At 48.8% G+C, this 12,887-nt stretch overlaps 1 protein-coding gene across 1 annotated transcript in view; it reads right to left on the reverse strand.

The window, feature by feature from the left end:
• Positions 1 to 466: 466 nt before the first annotated feature.
• XPR1 (xenotropic and polytropic retrovirus receptor 1) overlaps positions 467 to 12,887 on the reverse strand; it is a gene marked incomplete at both ends in the record, with an annotated part of 75,903 nt that continues 63,482 nt past the window's right edge. Inside the window, 5 exons of the mRNA XM_079536362.1 lie at positions 467 to 527; positions 1,239 to 1,460; positions 2,193 to 2,332; positions 2,795 to 2,961; positions 12,497 to 12,688. Coding sequence (XP_079392488.1) covers positions 467 to 527; positions 1,239 to 1,460; positions 2,193 to 2,332; positions 2,795 to 2,961; positions 12,497 to 12,688 — 782 coding nt within the window. The remainder of the gene's footprint in view (positions 528 to 1,238; positions 1,461 to 2,192; positions 2,333 to 2,794; positions 2,962 to 12,496; positions 12,689 to 12,887) is intronic.

A 12,887-nucleotide genomic window follows, 5' to 3' on the forward strand; every position in this document is an offset into this window, starting at 1 on the left:
TGAAGAAAAAAAATAAAATAAAACCAAAAATAATCAGATTTAAAAACTTAAGTCCGGTTTCAACCAGTCAAAACCGGGCCAAGCAGAAACCGAGGGTGTTCTCGGCACTGTCCCAAATGGGAGTCCCTATGATGCTTCTTTATCCAGACAGGTGTGTATGTCCTTGTTGAGACTGTAAACAATCCTTCTTTCCTGAACTGTCCTCTTTATTGGCAAAAGAAAGTAAAATGTTTTATTTTGTGTTTGTTTGTTTGTTAAAATAGGACATCAAAATTAACGCAGAAGAAAAGAAACAAAACACAGTGAGCTTGTTGGAGTCCATAGGATCTGGTCTGGAAGAGCTCGGAAAATGTGTTCAGTGTTTTCTCCTGTTTGCAGCTGGAACTGTACCAGAGATTGGGTTACTTGGGGAAGAGGGGAGCAGAACGAGAAAACAAAGGATGCTGAATAAGAGATCGTGGCTGCTTCATGTGTTCACTTCTTTTGCTAGGTCCTCTATCAATACCTTCGTGTCAGAAGACTTGGACCTGGAAGAAACACAAACAGAAAACACTCATCAGGGAGCTGAGGCTGCTGCTTCCTCCTCCCACCCCCTCCCAGGAAGCGATGAAACAGGAAGATGCTCTGCAGCCATTACTGCACAATGCTCCCTGCATGTCCAGGCTGCCCAAGGAGGTTGTGGACGCCCCATCCCTGCAAGCATTCAAAGCCAGGCTGGATGTGGCAGCCTGGTCTGATGGTTAGCAACCCTGCACATAGCAGGGGGTCGGAACTAGATGAGCATTGTGGTCTTTTTCAACCCAGGCCATTCTGTGATTCTATGATTCTGTGCTTCCTCATCCCAGGAGCTGCTCTCTTGGCCAAGGGCTCTGGAGCTGTGCTTGGGGGGAAGAAGTGATGCTCAGACACCAAAGCATCCTGCAACACTTGGAGCGCAGGCACAGCAGCAAAGATGCACAGCCAGTAGAGCCTGGGATGCAAAATGGGGGAATGTTTTGGGTGTAAGAATGAGGGGTAGAAAGAAAAACCACATGGGTTTGGATATGGGAGGGGAAGGGATCTGAGATCTCACGTGACATCTCATGAAAGGATAACTGAAATCTTGGGGCGGCCAGAAGCCCGGAAACAAGGGAAGAGCCTGTCTCGCACGTTTGGATGCACTGCTACCAGCGCAGGAGGGGGAGTTTTGTAAAGGGCACTGCCTTCACAACAGCTCCAGGAGGAGAGGCCGAACGTACTGTGAAGCCAGGCGAGGTCTGCGCAAGGATATGCTCTGGCTGCGCTTCCACTGCTTGTTCTTGCGGCGGTTCCGCACGCCGTCCTCCTGGTCCATCATCTGATCCAACAGCGTCAGGTCGTCGGCGTTGAGCGGTGCCACGGAGATGTCCCTGACGGCACGGAACTCACCACAGTTGTTCAGGTGCTCGTTTTCCAGACGGAAGAAGTTCCAGACAAACCTCCTGGGTGGAGAAGAAGAGAGATTTATTGACGCGGTTCCGCTTCTATAGGCGCCGCTGTGTTTGGTGAAGCACCGATCCGTGAGCCTGGGCAGCACTGACTACTCCCACTGATCACAAATGGCCTCTGGGAACGTGCTTGGAGTATGCAGGAACGGCAAACAACTACCAGCAGCACCTGCTGTGACATCTCCCAGCCCCTCGGGGAACAAACAGGCTGACAGGCTCATTCACTGTCCTAATGATGACAGCCCGAGTCTGCAGGCATTACAAGAGGAAGGAAAAACATATGGCAACCTCTGCCATGTACACGAGTGAAGTTTGGCTGCACAGATTATTCATATGGGGGTCTGCAGCAAGAGCACGAGGGTGTAAAGAGCTCTGAAACCCCGCAGGGCAATGGGGCAGGCTGCAAACTGGTGGAAAGGAGCAGGAATCTGGGAATAATTGTAAACATGAAATTAAGGGAAATATCAAATTCTTCTGCCAATGAGACAGTTTTAAGGTGAAACTTGGTAATAACACAGCCTTTGAGATTAGATCCAGCAGCTGCAGAGGGAATGGTAAATGCAGCCAAAGACCCAGCCCCACATTGCTGCAGTGTTCCTCAGCACCCTGCTCAGATTGAGTGCCTCTCCTCCCAGTTCAGAGTCCAAAGAGCAAGAGGCTTCAGGCTTCCCATTCTGCTGATGTTTCACAAGCAACAGGAAATCCAAACAAGCTCCTCAGCCTTACCTAAAAACCTCAAGCGGGGCAAAAACAGTAGAAATGATATCCCCAGCATGTGGAAAGATCTGCATGGAAGTGAGGGAGATCTGGATGGTCCAGGCAAAGCGCAGGATCACGTCCTCAACAATGGCACAATAGTAGTATGCCTGGAACACAAGATACAGTTGGGACAGGTCAGCAAGAAGGCCTTCAGGAAGAAGCAGCCTGCGTGCTTCAACTTTTAAATCAGCTTTGTTGCTTGCACACAGACTGCCTGCGCAATACAACGTACACAGTAACACATCCCCTTCATTCCTGGGGAAGAGACCCTGCCAGTCATCTACTCAAAGCACTGCACAGTTGTGCCAAGGTCTGTTTTTAAATTGGCTTACGTTTGCATCACTTCTCATTGTAGATACAAGCATCCTGGTGCAGGGGCAGTAGAGAGAGAATTTGCTCCTCATTCACTCAAAGCACCGCCAGCAGCACGTCTTTGAAACAAACTCTGCTGCTGGAACATCCTCATGCCCAGCATGCAGGGGGCACAAAGCAGCCAACTGCAACGTGCAGCTGAAACAAATGGAAATGCATTTTGGTACAACAGCAGAAGCCACCTCTAACATACTCACTTTCTGTGGGTAGACAATTCCTTCTCGAAGAAAGGTATTTTCACCAGCATTTTTGTCAAAGAGACCCCAGTCCATCTTCAGGTCCCAGATGAGGGTGTAGCAAGAGCTGATGAAATAGAAGATAATCCACAGGTAGAAGAACACTTGGGTGTCGCTGTGGTTTTTAGCTGCAAAAGAGAAGAACAGCACACTTCTGTTCAACCTGAAGTGGATTGCTTCTTTAAAAAGCCTACTTAAACCTCAGCCAACGTCTTGCATTGGGAACGCAGACGTGCAGTACAACGTTCATTTTCGTGGCAGACGAGGCAGGCTTGTTGTCATCCTCAGTCCGGACAGCAGGGGGAAGCTGAGGGCCGCATTTCACAAAGGACACGGGCTGTACAAAGGAAAAGCAAGGAGGCAACGAGGAGGATTTCGTAAGAGCGCGGCTTAGTTTGCAAAAACGCCAACAGCAAATGAGTCCCCTAACAACCTGAAAGAAGACGGACGGCATGGGAATCCCACAGGCTGCTTCAGAACAGGGGAAAACAACGGGGCCGTTTGCTCTCTCCTTCCCTTTTTAGCACTCTGATATAAACGTATGGCAGCAATCCGATAAAATTAATGGAGGTGAAAATGAGGGGCATCCTGTAAGAGCACGCTCTCCCCATTATGCCTTCCAGGCTCCCTGGACACGAAGTGCAGGATATAGGTCAAATACACACGCTTGTTCTCTTTTCAAAACACACCCCCTAAAGCAAACCTATTAAACCATTTATGCAGCCAAGCTTCGAATCAGCAGAGGAAAAGGACAAGAGATTCACTTGAGCTGTGCAGGTCTCCCCAGCCTGCCTGCTGTCACACAGGGCCAGCAGTGGTGCACTCACCCTCATCTCCCTGCAGCCTGGTGGCACCCAGGACAGCTCTGACCCCGCTGCCACATGGATGTCCTGCACCATATGGGCTCTAATGCCACGTTTCCAAGTGCTGCTGGCACAAAACAGGGGCTCAGGTGATGCTTGAGGCTTATCAATTAGCAATCAACTGCAAGACATTGTCCTCCCCCAGCAGCTCCTTCACTAGGTTTTTTCATTGGGAAAAACAGGCAGCTGCTGATGTGCAGTGACCCAGACTCTAAGGCTGTGCCCTCCTACATTATTTTTGGCTCGCAACATCTCCACATTCAGTTCCCCAACCAGATCCTAAATGATCGTTCCAAGAGGCAGCTAAGGGATTAAGTGCTTTCCACCATCTAAAACGCTCCAAACTACCCCGCAGGCTGCAGGCTCCCCACAGGGGCTTAGGCTTGAAGGTTGGGTCAGGCTGTTTGGTTTGTTTTTAAGAACAGAATTCAAACAAACTGGAACTCCACACCTTCAGGGAGTCATAGAAGGCAGTGTTGAGGGTTACATCCATGGCAGTGCCCTGCAGCACTGAAGAGCAGCCAAGTGGCATTAATGGGACATCCACCATTCATGGAGGGGATGGACTCAGACCATCCTAGGCAGGTCATCCCACCCCCAATCCCCCCGTTGGCTCCTGTATTCTCTTTCACCCACCATCCTGCAGCGCCACTCAGCTCCTGAAAAACTTCATGACAAAACCAAATCCACTCTCTGGCAGAATGCTCTCATCAGAACAAGCCTATTGCCTTCAGCCTTGGCCATTGAGTCCCATCCTTTAATCACTTACCTTCTTTTTCCTTCTGCCTGCGATTCTGTTTGATACCTTCCTTCCTCCTGGCCTCATTGGTATTCAGCCGGCACACAGAAATATGTTACTGCTCCAGGCAAGCAATTATATCTCAATCTCCACTGGCTGGTCCTAGTGGCCTCTTCAGCACTGCTCAGGGGGGTAGAAAATCAAGGCATCTGCATTCTGCCCAGAGGCTCCATCTACCGCCTGCCAGTTTTTGAGGAGCAATACATTGCCGTGTGTATGTACCATGTCAGGGTCTATTTCAACACGAGCTGCTTCATCCTATTTTTATTTTGTTTAATGATGCGCTAGAAACCACCAGATCCACCACTAGAGAGTCTTGGGATGACTGGTAGAAGCGCACTGGACTCCTGGTAGATCTCAACACCTCTGAGAGGGGAAAGAGACTGAAGCTCATTGTGCCACGGGCTGCAGAAAACCCTCTGCAACATAGCTGGCAGTCAGAGATGTGAGGCCCTTTGTGCTGCCACCCAGCAACACCCCAAGCTACAAAGCGATTCCAAGCAGCACATGCGTGAGGAAACACCGTCAGCACAAAACTGCAACACGCGAAGCTGTAGGCACAGCTTCAGCTCCTCTTGCAGGGGGTCTATTTTGGTGTGTTCTAATGAGCACGTCTGCAACCTGGAGGTGCTGGGCTGTGTCAGAGGCTGCTTGAGTTCAGTGTCTTGCTGCAGCACCCGTGGCACCTCCACTTGCTGCACAGATGAGGGGGAGCTGCACGCTGCCAGGGCCACTTGCAACCTTCACTGCAGGATTTCCATTAGCATCCTCAGCTTCCCCTGTAAAAGGCAATCCCAGTGGGTACCCTGCACAAACACGCCCGCAAATTGCCCCAGAAGGCCACACGGATAAATAATGGAAGGCTTCAACCTTTGAACTGAAGCTGTGAATGGCCACAGAGCAGGAAAACAGCCACGGGCACGTGTAGCAACTGAATTTACTGCCTGCAAAAACTGCTGATAGACAAATACATTCGATACCAACAGCAGCCACGGGGGAAACAGTTTCTGACATGCATTCTGAGAGAGTAATACTGTGCAGAAATTATAGCCCCTTCCAAACACAGGCAAGAGAAAAGTCGCTTTCCATCAAAGATAGACAACAAATACTATTCCGAACGCAGTTAATATTGACTTTACTTCCAAAGAATACTATCTGTTTACCCTGCTGAATTATTCTGGGGAATGTAAACACTATATAGTATTCAACACAGGAAAAAAAAAATAAAAATCAATGCCATGTATTATTGAAGACCTGGATAAGAGCACAGCAGCCCTCGATAAGCACTCGGTGTGTCAGCCACCACTGCCGGCTGCAGGCTTTGCTGATGGCAGAAGCTGTGATAAAAGCTGTCAGAAGTCTGAGGTTATCAGGAAACACAGCCAGGTGAGCCCTGCTGCACGATGCCAATCTGACTGTGTGGAGCAGTTCCACCTCCAGCATGAATTAGAAGCTTCTTGATCAAGGCTTGCCAAACACAGGCTCCTTTAATGGCAAGCCATTCAGCCCCAGATTAGGTGGAACCCAAAGGAAAGAAATCCATATTTACAGCGTGCCCAGTGGGAATTGTTAGCACACTGAGCACATACCCAGGTAGGCTGTGAGCGATGCACTCCTCAACTCTACCCCAGCACACAGAGGGAGGATGAGACAGCCAGAAGTGACTTACCTACACGAGAAGAGCCGTCGGATGGCATCCCAAAGCACGTGCCTACTACCACCTTATGGCTTGAAGCCAAGTCTCACCGAGCCCTCAGTGACTCTAACTATGAAGGAAGGAAGGGCAGTAGTGCTCCCCCAACCAGCGGGGATCTCTATTTAATGCTGATCGATGGCAGAGACACAATGGTGGGCTTAGTGCAGCAAAAAGGCAAACAGCCCTGAGGAGCACAAGCAGGACTCACTGTGAGCTGACAGGCTTTGTCAAATACCAACCACTTCCTAAGAACAACCTTCCCTTAGATTTTGCAAACCTCTGCTATTGCCTCAGGGTGCAATTTAAAGTAAGCATCAGGAGATAGCACTGAAGAGCTGTCAGGAGGCAAGCTCTAATTTCTTCTCCTATTTAAATCCTGCATTTGCAGAAGGGGGAAATCCCCAAATCCTGTTTTGCCTAAATAAATATATATATTCTGCTGATTTACACTGGGTTGTGTAGGACAATATAACTGTGCCTAACTTTGAATCACCATATCATAGAATCACAGAGTGGCCTGGGTTGAAAAGGACCACAATGCTCATCTAGTTCCAACCCTGTGCTATGTGCAGGGTCGCCAGCCACCAGACCAGGCTGCCCAGAGCCACATCCAGCCTGGATAAGCACTCTCATGGATAAGCATTCTTTTTGTTACAGAGATACATGATTTAATTGCAAGCTGGAGGAAGCACACCACTCCCTGCTGACAGATTGGATTCCTCTCCCAGTGTCATCTCTCACGTCTGAGAAGTGTTACCGGGGGGTGTTTAACTGAGAAGGATGGGGCTTCCAATGCAATCATTTGCCAGCAGACTCACTAATAAGAATAGCTGAATTCACTGTCAAAAATAAATGCTGTGGTCTAATCTAGGGATTCATAGCAACATTAAGGTTGGAAAAGACCACTGAGATCATTTAGCCCAACCATCCACCATGCCTACTGACGATGTCCCTGACCAAAAAAAAAATAAACCAACGGTGACTTATTGCACCTGCCAGGTTCCTGCAGCCACACAGAAGCCCGGGTTGGCACAGACTTGGAAGGTAAACCGGTAGGCCATCCCTTTTACTTACACCTTACTCATTAGTGCTCTCGCTTCTCCAGTCACGTTAAGCTGGGACCAGATGGATGATTCACTGCCTGGTAGGGTGCCGAGGTGCCTCTCCCCCACAGCCCGGCTGCTGGCACCACCAAGCATCCCACTTGACATTTAGAGGCCTACAAAGAATTGGAAAATGTCCCTGCTGGATTTCACGCCTCGTTTGTGCTGACACTCAGGGTGCAGAGGCAGCTCCCAATCCCACTGCCTATAAATGCGTGCCACCAGGCACAGGGCTCCCTCGGGGGGTGACTCCCCCTCCATCCACAGCATCACCTGGAGCCCTGGGTGAGCAATTAGAGCCAACGAGCTGGCATGGGAAGCCAGGCTGGCTCTGGGACGGGGTCAGAGGCCGGGTTGGAAATGTTTGCCCCGTGGCAATGCCTCACATACTCTGCTAATGACACTGCCACCACTCTGCCGGAAAAAAGGATCAGAAAGACTGGCTAATGAACACAACTCATTACTGAGGGCCTCCTGGGCATGGGATGACAGGGTTTCAGACCAGAAGTCGTCCTAGCTCACAGCAATGTGACAGACATTGCACATTTTGGCTCCAAATAATTACCCTGATGGAGCTGCTGGTATGCCGTGCTAAGGCAAGCAGCAGGAAGGCAGCCACTTAGGAAAGAAGACAGTTAATCCCATTACAAAGTTTGTTTTACTTCAAGAGGTCAATCTAAGCTCTCTACAAGGCTCTTGTGACACCTAAATCAAACCATCTGGCTTGCCACAGTGCTGACAGCTGTTCCAACACAGAGAAAGAGAGATCTTGTACTGACATGCAAGGAATAACAAAGGCAACAGGGTCTCACAAATACTATCGTTCCACTCTGCCTTAAAAAAAAAAAAAGAAAAAAAAAAAGGCCCTTTTTAACTAAAAATTTGCACTTAAACTCTAAGCATCCTTTTATTTTGCTTTGCTAGTTTCTCCCCACCCGTTTCACTACCACAGGATGACAGCGTGACAGGGTTGGAAGGGACCTCAGAGATCACCAAGCTCCACTCTCTGCCATGGGCTGCCTGTCCCCCAGTTCAGGTTGACCAGGGCCCATCCATGTCCAGGGGCACCTCCAGGGATGGGGCACCACAGCTCTGGGCAGCAGTGCCAGCTCCTCACCACTCTCTCAGTGGTAAGTTCCCTTGACATCTAATCTAAATCTCCTTTCCTTTCATTTAAAGCCATTCCCTCTTGCTTTATCACTCTCTACCAGTGTAAAAAGATGATCTCCCTCTTGTTTACGAGGTGTTGCTATTTTCTGCACCAATGTCTGACTTGTTTAATTCATTTTAGCCCCAGCTCTCACGTTGCCTCGCTCATCTCCTGCTGCAGCCTTTCAGGATCACAGTTAATTACCATTCCACCTATCTGCAAATTCTCTCCACAGGGGTTACATCCTGCAGTTTCTAACACGGTGCCAACAAGCCATAAGTGACACCCCAACTAAGCCACCAGTACTTTGGCAGGCAGAGGATGGCAGAGTTAAAACACAGCCAGGTATCCTCTGATACAGCTCCCAGTAGCACCCAGTGTGCCCACCATCCTCTCACCTGGAAGCCACAGCTGTGCAGTGCTAGGACAGACCCAGAGAGAAACAGTGACCCGTTCCAATGCAAAGTGAGCTGCACCATTCAGTGTCAAGCCTGGCAGCAACCTTAACAACTGTGATGAATGAGGAGTGGGAAACAGACCTGCAGTCTTCCACTGGGTTTCCACACAGCAGCACATTTCCCATTCATCTTCATCTGTTCAGGCCTGCTTGAAGCTCTCTATGAGTAAGAGATGGTCCAACACCTTCAAGCAGAAGCTCATTAATCTCGGGATGACTGCTGCCTCATCGGGTCGTATCTCTATTCCTCGGTAAGGCAGCAAGCTTCACAGATTTCAGCTTAAAAAAAAGCAAGTTACAGGGGACAGGGCTGCTGCTCTGCTGCACTGCAGCCAGCACATGCTGCAGTTGCTAGGTAGCTTAGAGTTACAGATAGGCCTCATTTGCCTGTGCAAACATATCCCGGAGGACTATATTTACAGAACACGGCCTTTGCTTCCCATTCCTTTGAGCGATATAAAAATACTGAGAATTCTTCCTTTGGGAGCTTAGCAACAGTTGCCCTTTGGTTCCTGCTGTCTTCCCTGAAATGTGCTTGTGTTTGTGAGCTGGCAGCAGGGCGGGCAGCTCGAGTCACTGCTCACTGTTCCTGCTCTCTGCGAGGGGCTCGCATTTGAGCGGCACTAATTTAGGAGATGATAGCTTGGAGGGGGCTCTGCAAAACAAGCTTCATTCCAGGACAACGAGAGCACCAGTCTGAGAGAGGACTAACTGTGTGTACTCTGGTACCTTGGATCTAACAGCACAGCACAAAGAGCAGAGCAAGTTGCATTTGGAATCCAAACCCTAAAGAGAAAAATTGCTTTTCTAACCAGAATTATGCACTGCACAAGGGGTTATTAAACTGCAGTCCTTTGGGGAAACTGAGTCAAGAGCCTGCTGTGTCGCTGCTGGGGGGAACCTTTGCTCTAGCAGCCACAGATAAAGCAGTATCACATCGGCACATGACAGTTATTCATAACAAAGTGGCATCTGTACATTTGTTTGGCTCCAGTTGTTTTCAACGAGTATATGAAAATCCAGCACAACAGTGCCATGTAAGTGCATTCCAGGTGAATTAGCTGGATTTTAATGCTGACAAACCCTCCTAACCACACAGCCCATCTCCACGCAGCTGGCAGATGTGAGAAAACCTAAAGAACAACTACAAATTATTCGCTGTTCTAACTCAGAGGAAGAAGACAACCCTCCCCAGAGGGCCATGATGTTCCTCGGGACTCCCAGGGAGAACTGCCTGGTGTACATTACCTGACCTCCCAAGAAAAGGCCACAAATTACCCTCTTCTCCTGGCAGCTGAAAGCTCTCATTCCAGACTTATAAGTCATAGACTTGCAAACAGAGGCATGAAAAACTGTTTAAATAAAACTCTAGTTAAAACAGCAATTAACAGGTTCATTACTAACTGTCATTTAGAACAGGTCTAAGTAGCAAGGATTTTTACCCGTTTGACACCTGTCTGGGGCAGTGTTGGTGTTCTGAGCAGCAAACATCCATAGCCCCTAATAGTTGTTTTGTAAATAAGAGACCAGTGTTTGCCTCTGCTATACTTAGGCAGACAGAAAGCGTGGGGGAGCAGCGCTTCTACTTCCAACAGCAACATAGTGAACACTTGCTAAGAGTCCATCTGACTCCAAGTTTAGAGAAGGGGAAACGCATGCAAAGAACACAGATACAATTCCAGCAGATCTGAACAGAATTAAGAAGGTCCAAGGGCGCGTTTCTGGCAGCAGGGGGATACGGCCAACAGCACTGACAAGACGTAGCAAGGTCTTCAGGCAGTGCTCACAAAACCACTGCCAGTCCGGGCGCAGTGACATTTGCAGAAGCTGTGTGATGTGTCATTTCTAAATGCCACGAAGCTCCCAAATTTTTATTTGCTTTTGTATGACACCTACAGCTATGCACTACCAGCTGCCACTAAGAAGAGAATGGGACAGAGCAAAGCTGGGAGTCACCGAGGTCTCAGGCACTGGAAAGAGCCTGGGCTGGGCTCATAAACACCTCGTTACAGCCCACTGCCTGCCAGCTGTGTGCAGGGGCAGGCACCAGTTGTGTGTGGCAGCAATGAGAACAAGGGTCAGAGCATTGGCATGGATGCAAACCTCTCGGGGAGTAGGAAAAGGTCAAGTCCTTCCACAGGATGTTTACCCAGATGCTGGCTTTCCTCCTGTCCCAAACCTACCCCAGCCTTCCCACAGGGGGCTCTTCCACACTGTCCCCACGGGAGGCAGAAGCATCCCTCAGCCTCCTAAAGGCAAGCACTATATATAAACCATACCAGCACTGACCACAGCCAGGCAATCTCTACGTGTCTCATCTCACAGCATAGCAGCTGAGACTAACAGAGTGCAGGGCTGGAAGAAAAGGGCAGCAGGGTGGCACCAAGCAACTTACAATGGGAGCAAGCCCCGTGGGGGAGCAGCAGGAGGGGATGCATGAGGAGCAAGGTGAAGAGCTCTGACAGCATCCATCACCACTGTTGCCACACTGGGTTTGCGCCATTAAGATGCAAAGCTTGGCAAATCTTATGTGCATGGCTCCAGAACCACTGGCCACAGAAAGGTTTCTAATAACCCTGCTTCCTCACCCACAACCAGCATGGGAACTAGGAGCATACATCCAACCCTTTTCCCTGCCTTGCCACAATCATATGTCAGGATAAGCAATAGCTCATGAGCATGTGTAGCTGTTAATTCCAGGAGATAAAGGAGGCGTATATTTTAAAATAAAAGAATACAGCTTTGAGGACTTGAGAACAATGAGAGGCAGGGTGACTGCCTGAAGTGCAGAAACGGAAAGCTTTTTCCTTCAGAGCAAGAAGCAGAATCAAGTAATTGTCGTTTCCAGGGAGATGGGGAACTTGGGGATCAGAGCTCAATCTGCAGTTAAATGGATTGGAAACAACTCCCTGCCAGCTGCAGAAAAAAAACATGGATAAAAACACACAGGAAAATCCAGAGAGGGCGTTTTCCCAGCACTGTGCACATCTCCCTGTGTTTAGGGATGACAGACAAGCTGCAACTGTTCATGAATACCAAGGCAGAAGTATTTCCTACATTCTCCCTCTCCTTAGACGTCTCCCACCCAACCTCCCATCACAGCAAGAACTGACAGGTATTCCAGTTTCCTCCTAAAGGAGCAGGTATGCAAAAAATACTTCAAGTAAGATCTTGAAGTACTTTTTACCAGCTAGGCAGCCCTTTGACTTTCCACTGAGATGCTTCACAGATGCTGAAAGGCCAAAGTCTACACTTGAAAGGGAAGCCAATCCTAAGTTTTTCCCCATGGAAGAGGAAAACCCCATGACTTAGCCCAGGATGTTCTCATTCAACAGAAAAAAAACTGATGAGACATATCTGCCCCACCAGAGCTGTGCACGTAAATACTGACCACTCCTCAACAGCAGAGTCACCGATGAAAAACCAGTTCAGCACCACGACACAATACTTAAACATAAAGAACCAATACTGCGTTTTCGTATTGCTATCACTCAAACTTGGTAAGAAAGTGGCTGAGGTGGTCTTCAGCATCCCTTCTAGAGTGTGATCTGATGAGCACACCGATGGGCAAATGGCCTTCCAACATAACCAGTACCTTTATGAGTGCTGTAGAGGGCTGCAAATGTCACCACAAAGAAGGTGGTGGAATATTTTCCAGCGTTAACCAGATGAAAGGCCCGTTTGTTATCGCGGTACCGGCGCAGGCACTGGATGAATCGCAACCAAGCAGGGATGCACTGGACAACTGCTCTCACTCCGTAGGAGTAGCTGTAACAAATCTGATTATCTGCAAGAAAAAAGTGTCAAGGATACAGAGTCAGTAACTTTTAACTTTTCTTGCATATGAAAAAAACGTTATCATTTATTTATTTCCATCTTTGAAAGATGGAGCAAAGCATGAACACAGATCGAACAACTGGGGTGAGAGGCAACTACACAAACACAGCACCATGTCACACAGGAAGCCTGAAGTCCTCTTGTTAAGG

Source organism: Tetrao urogallus (assembly GCF_951394365.1).
Source record: "Tetrao urogallus genome assembly, chromosome: 5".
Classification (NCBI taxonomy): domain Eukaryota; kingdom Metazoa; phylum Chordata; class Aves; order Galliformes; family Phasianidae; genus Tetrao; species Tetrao urogallus.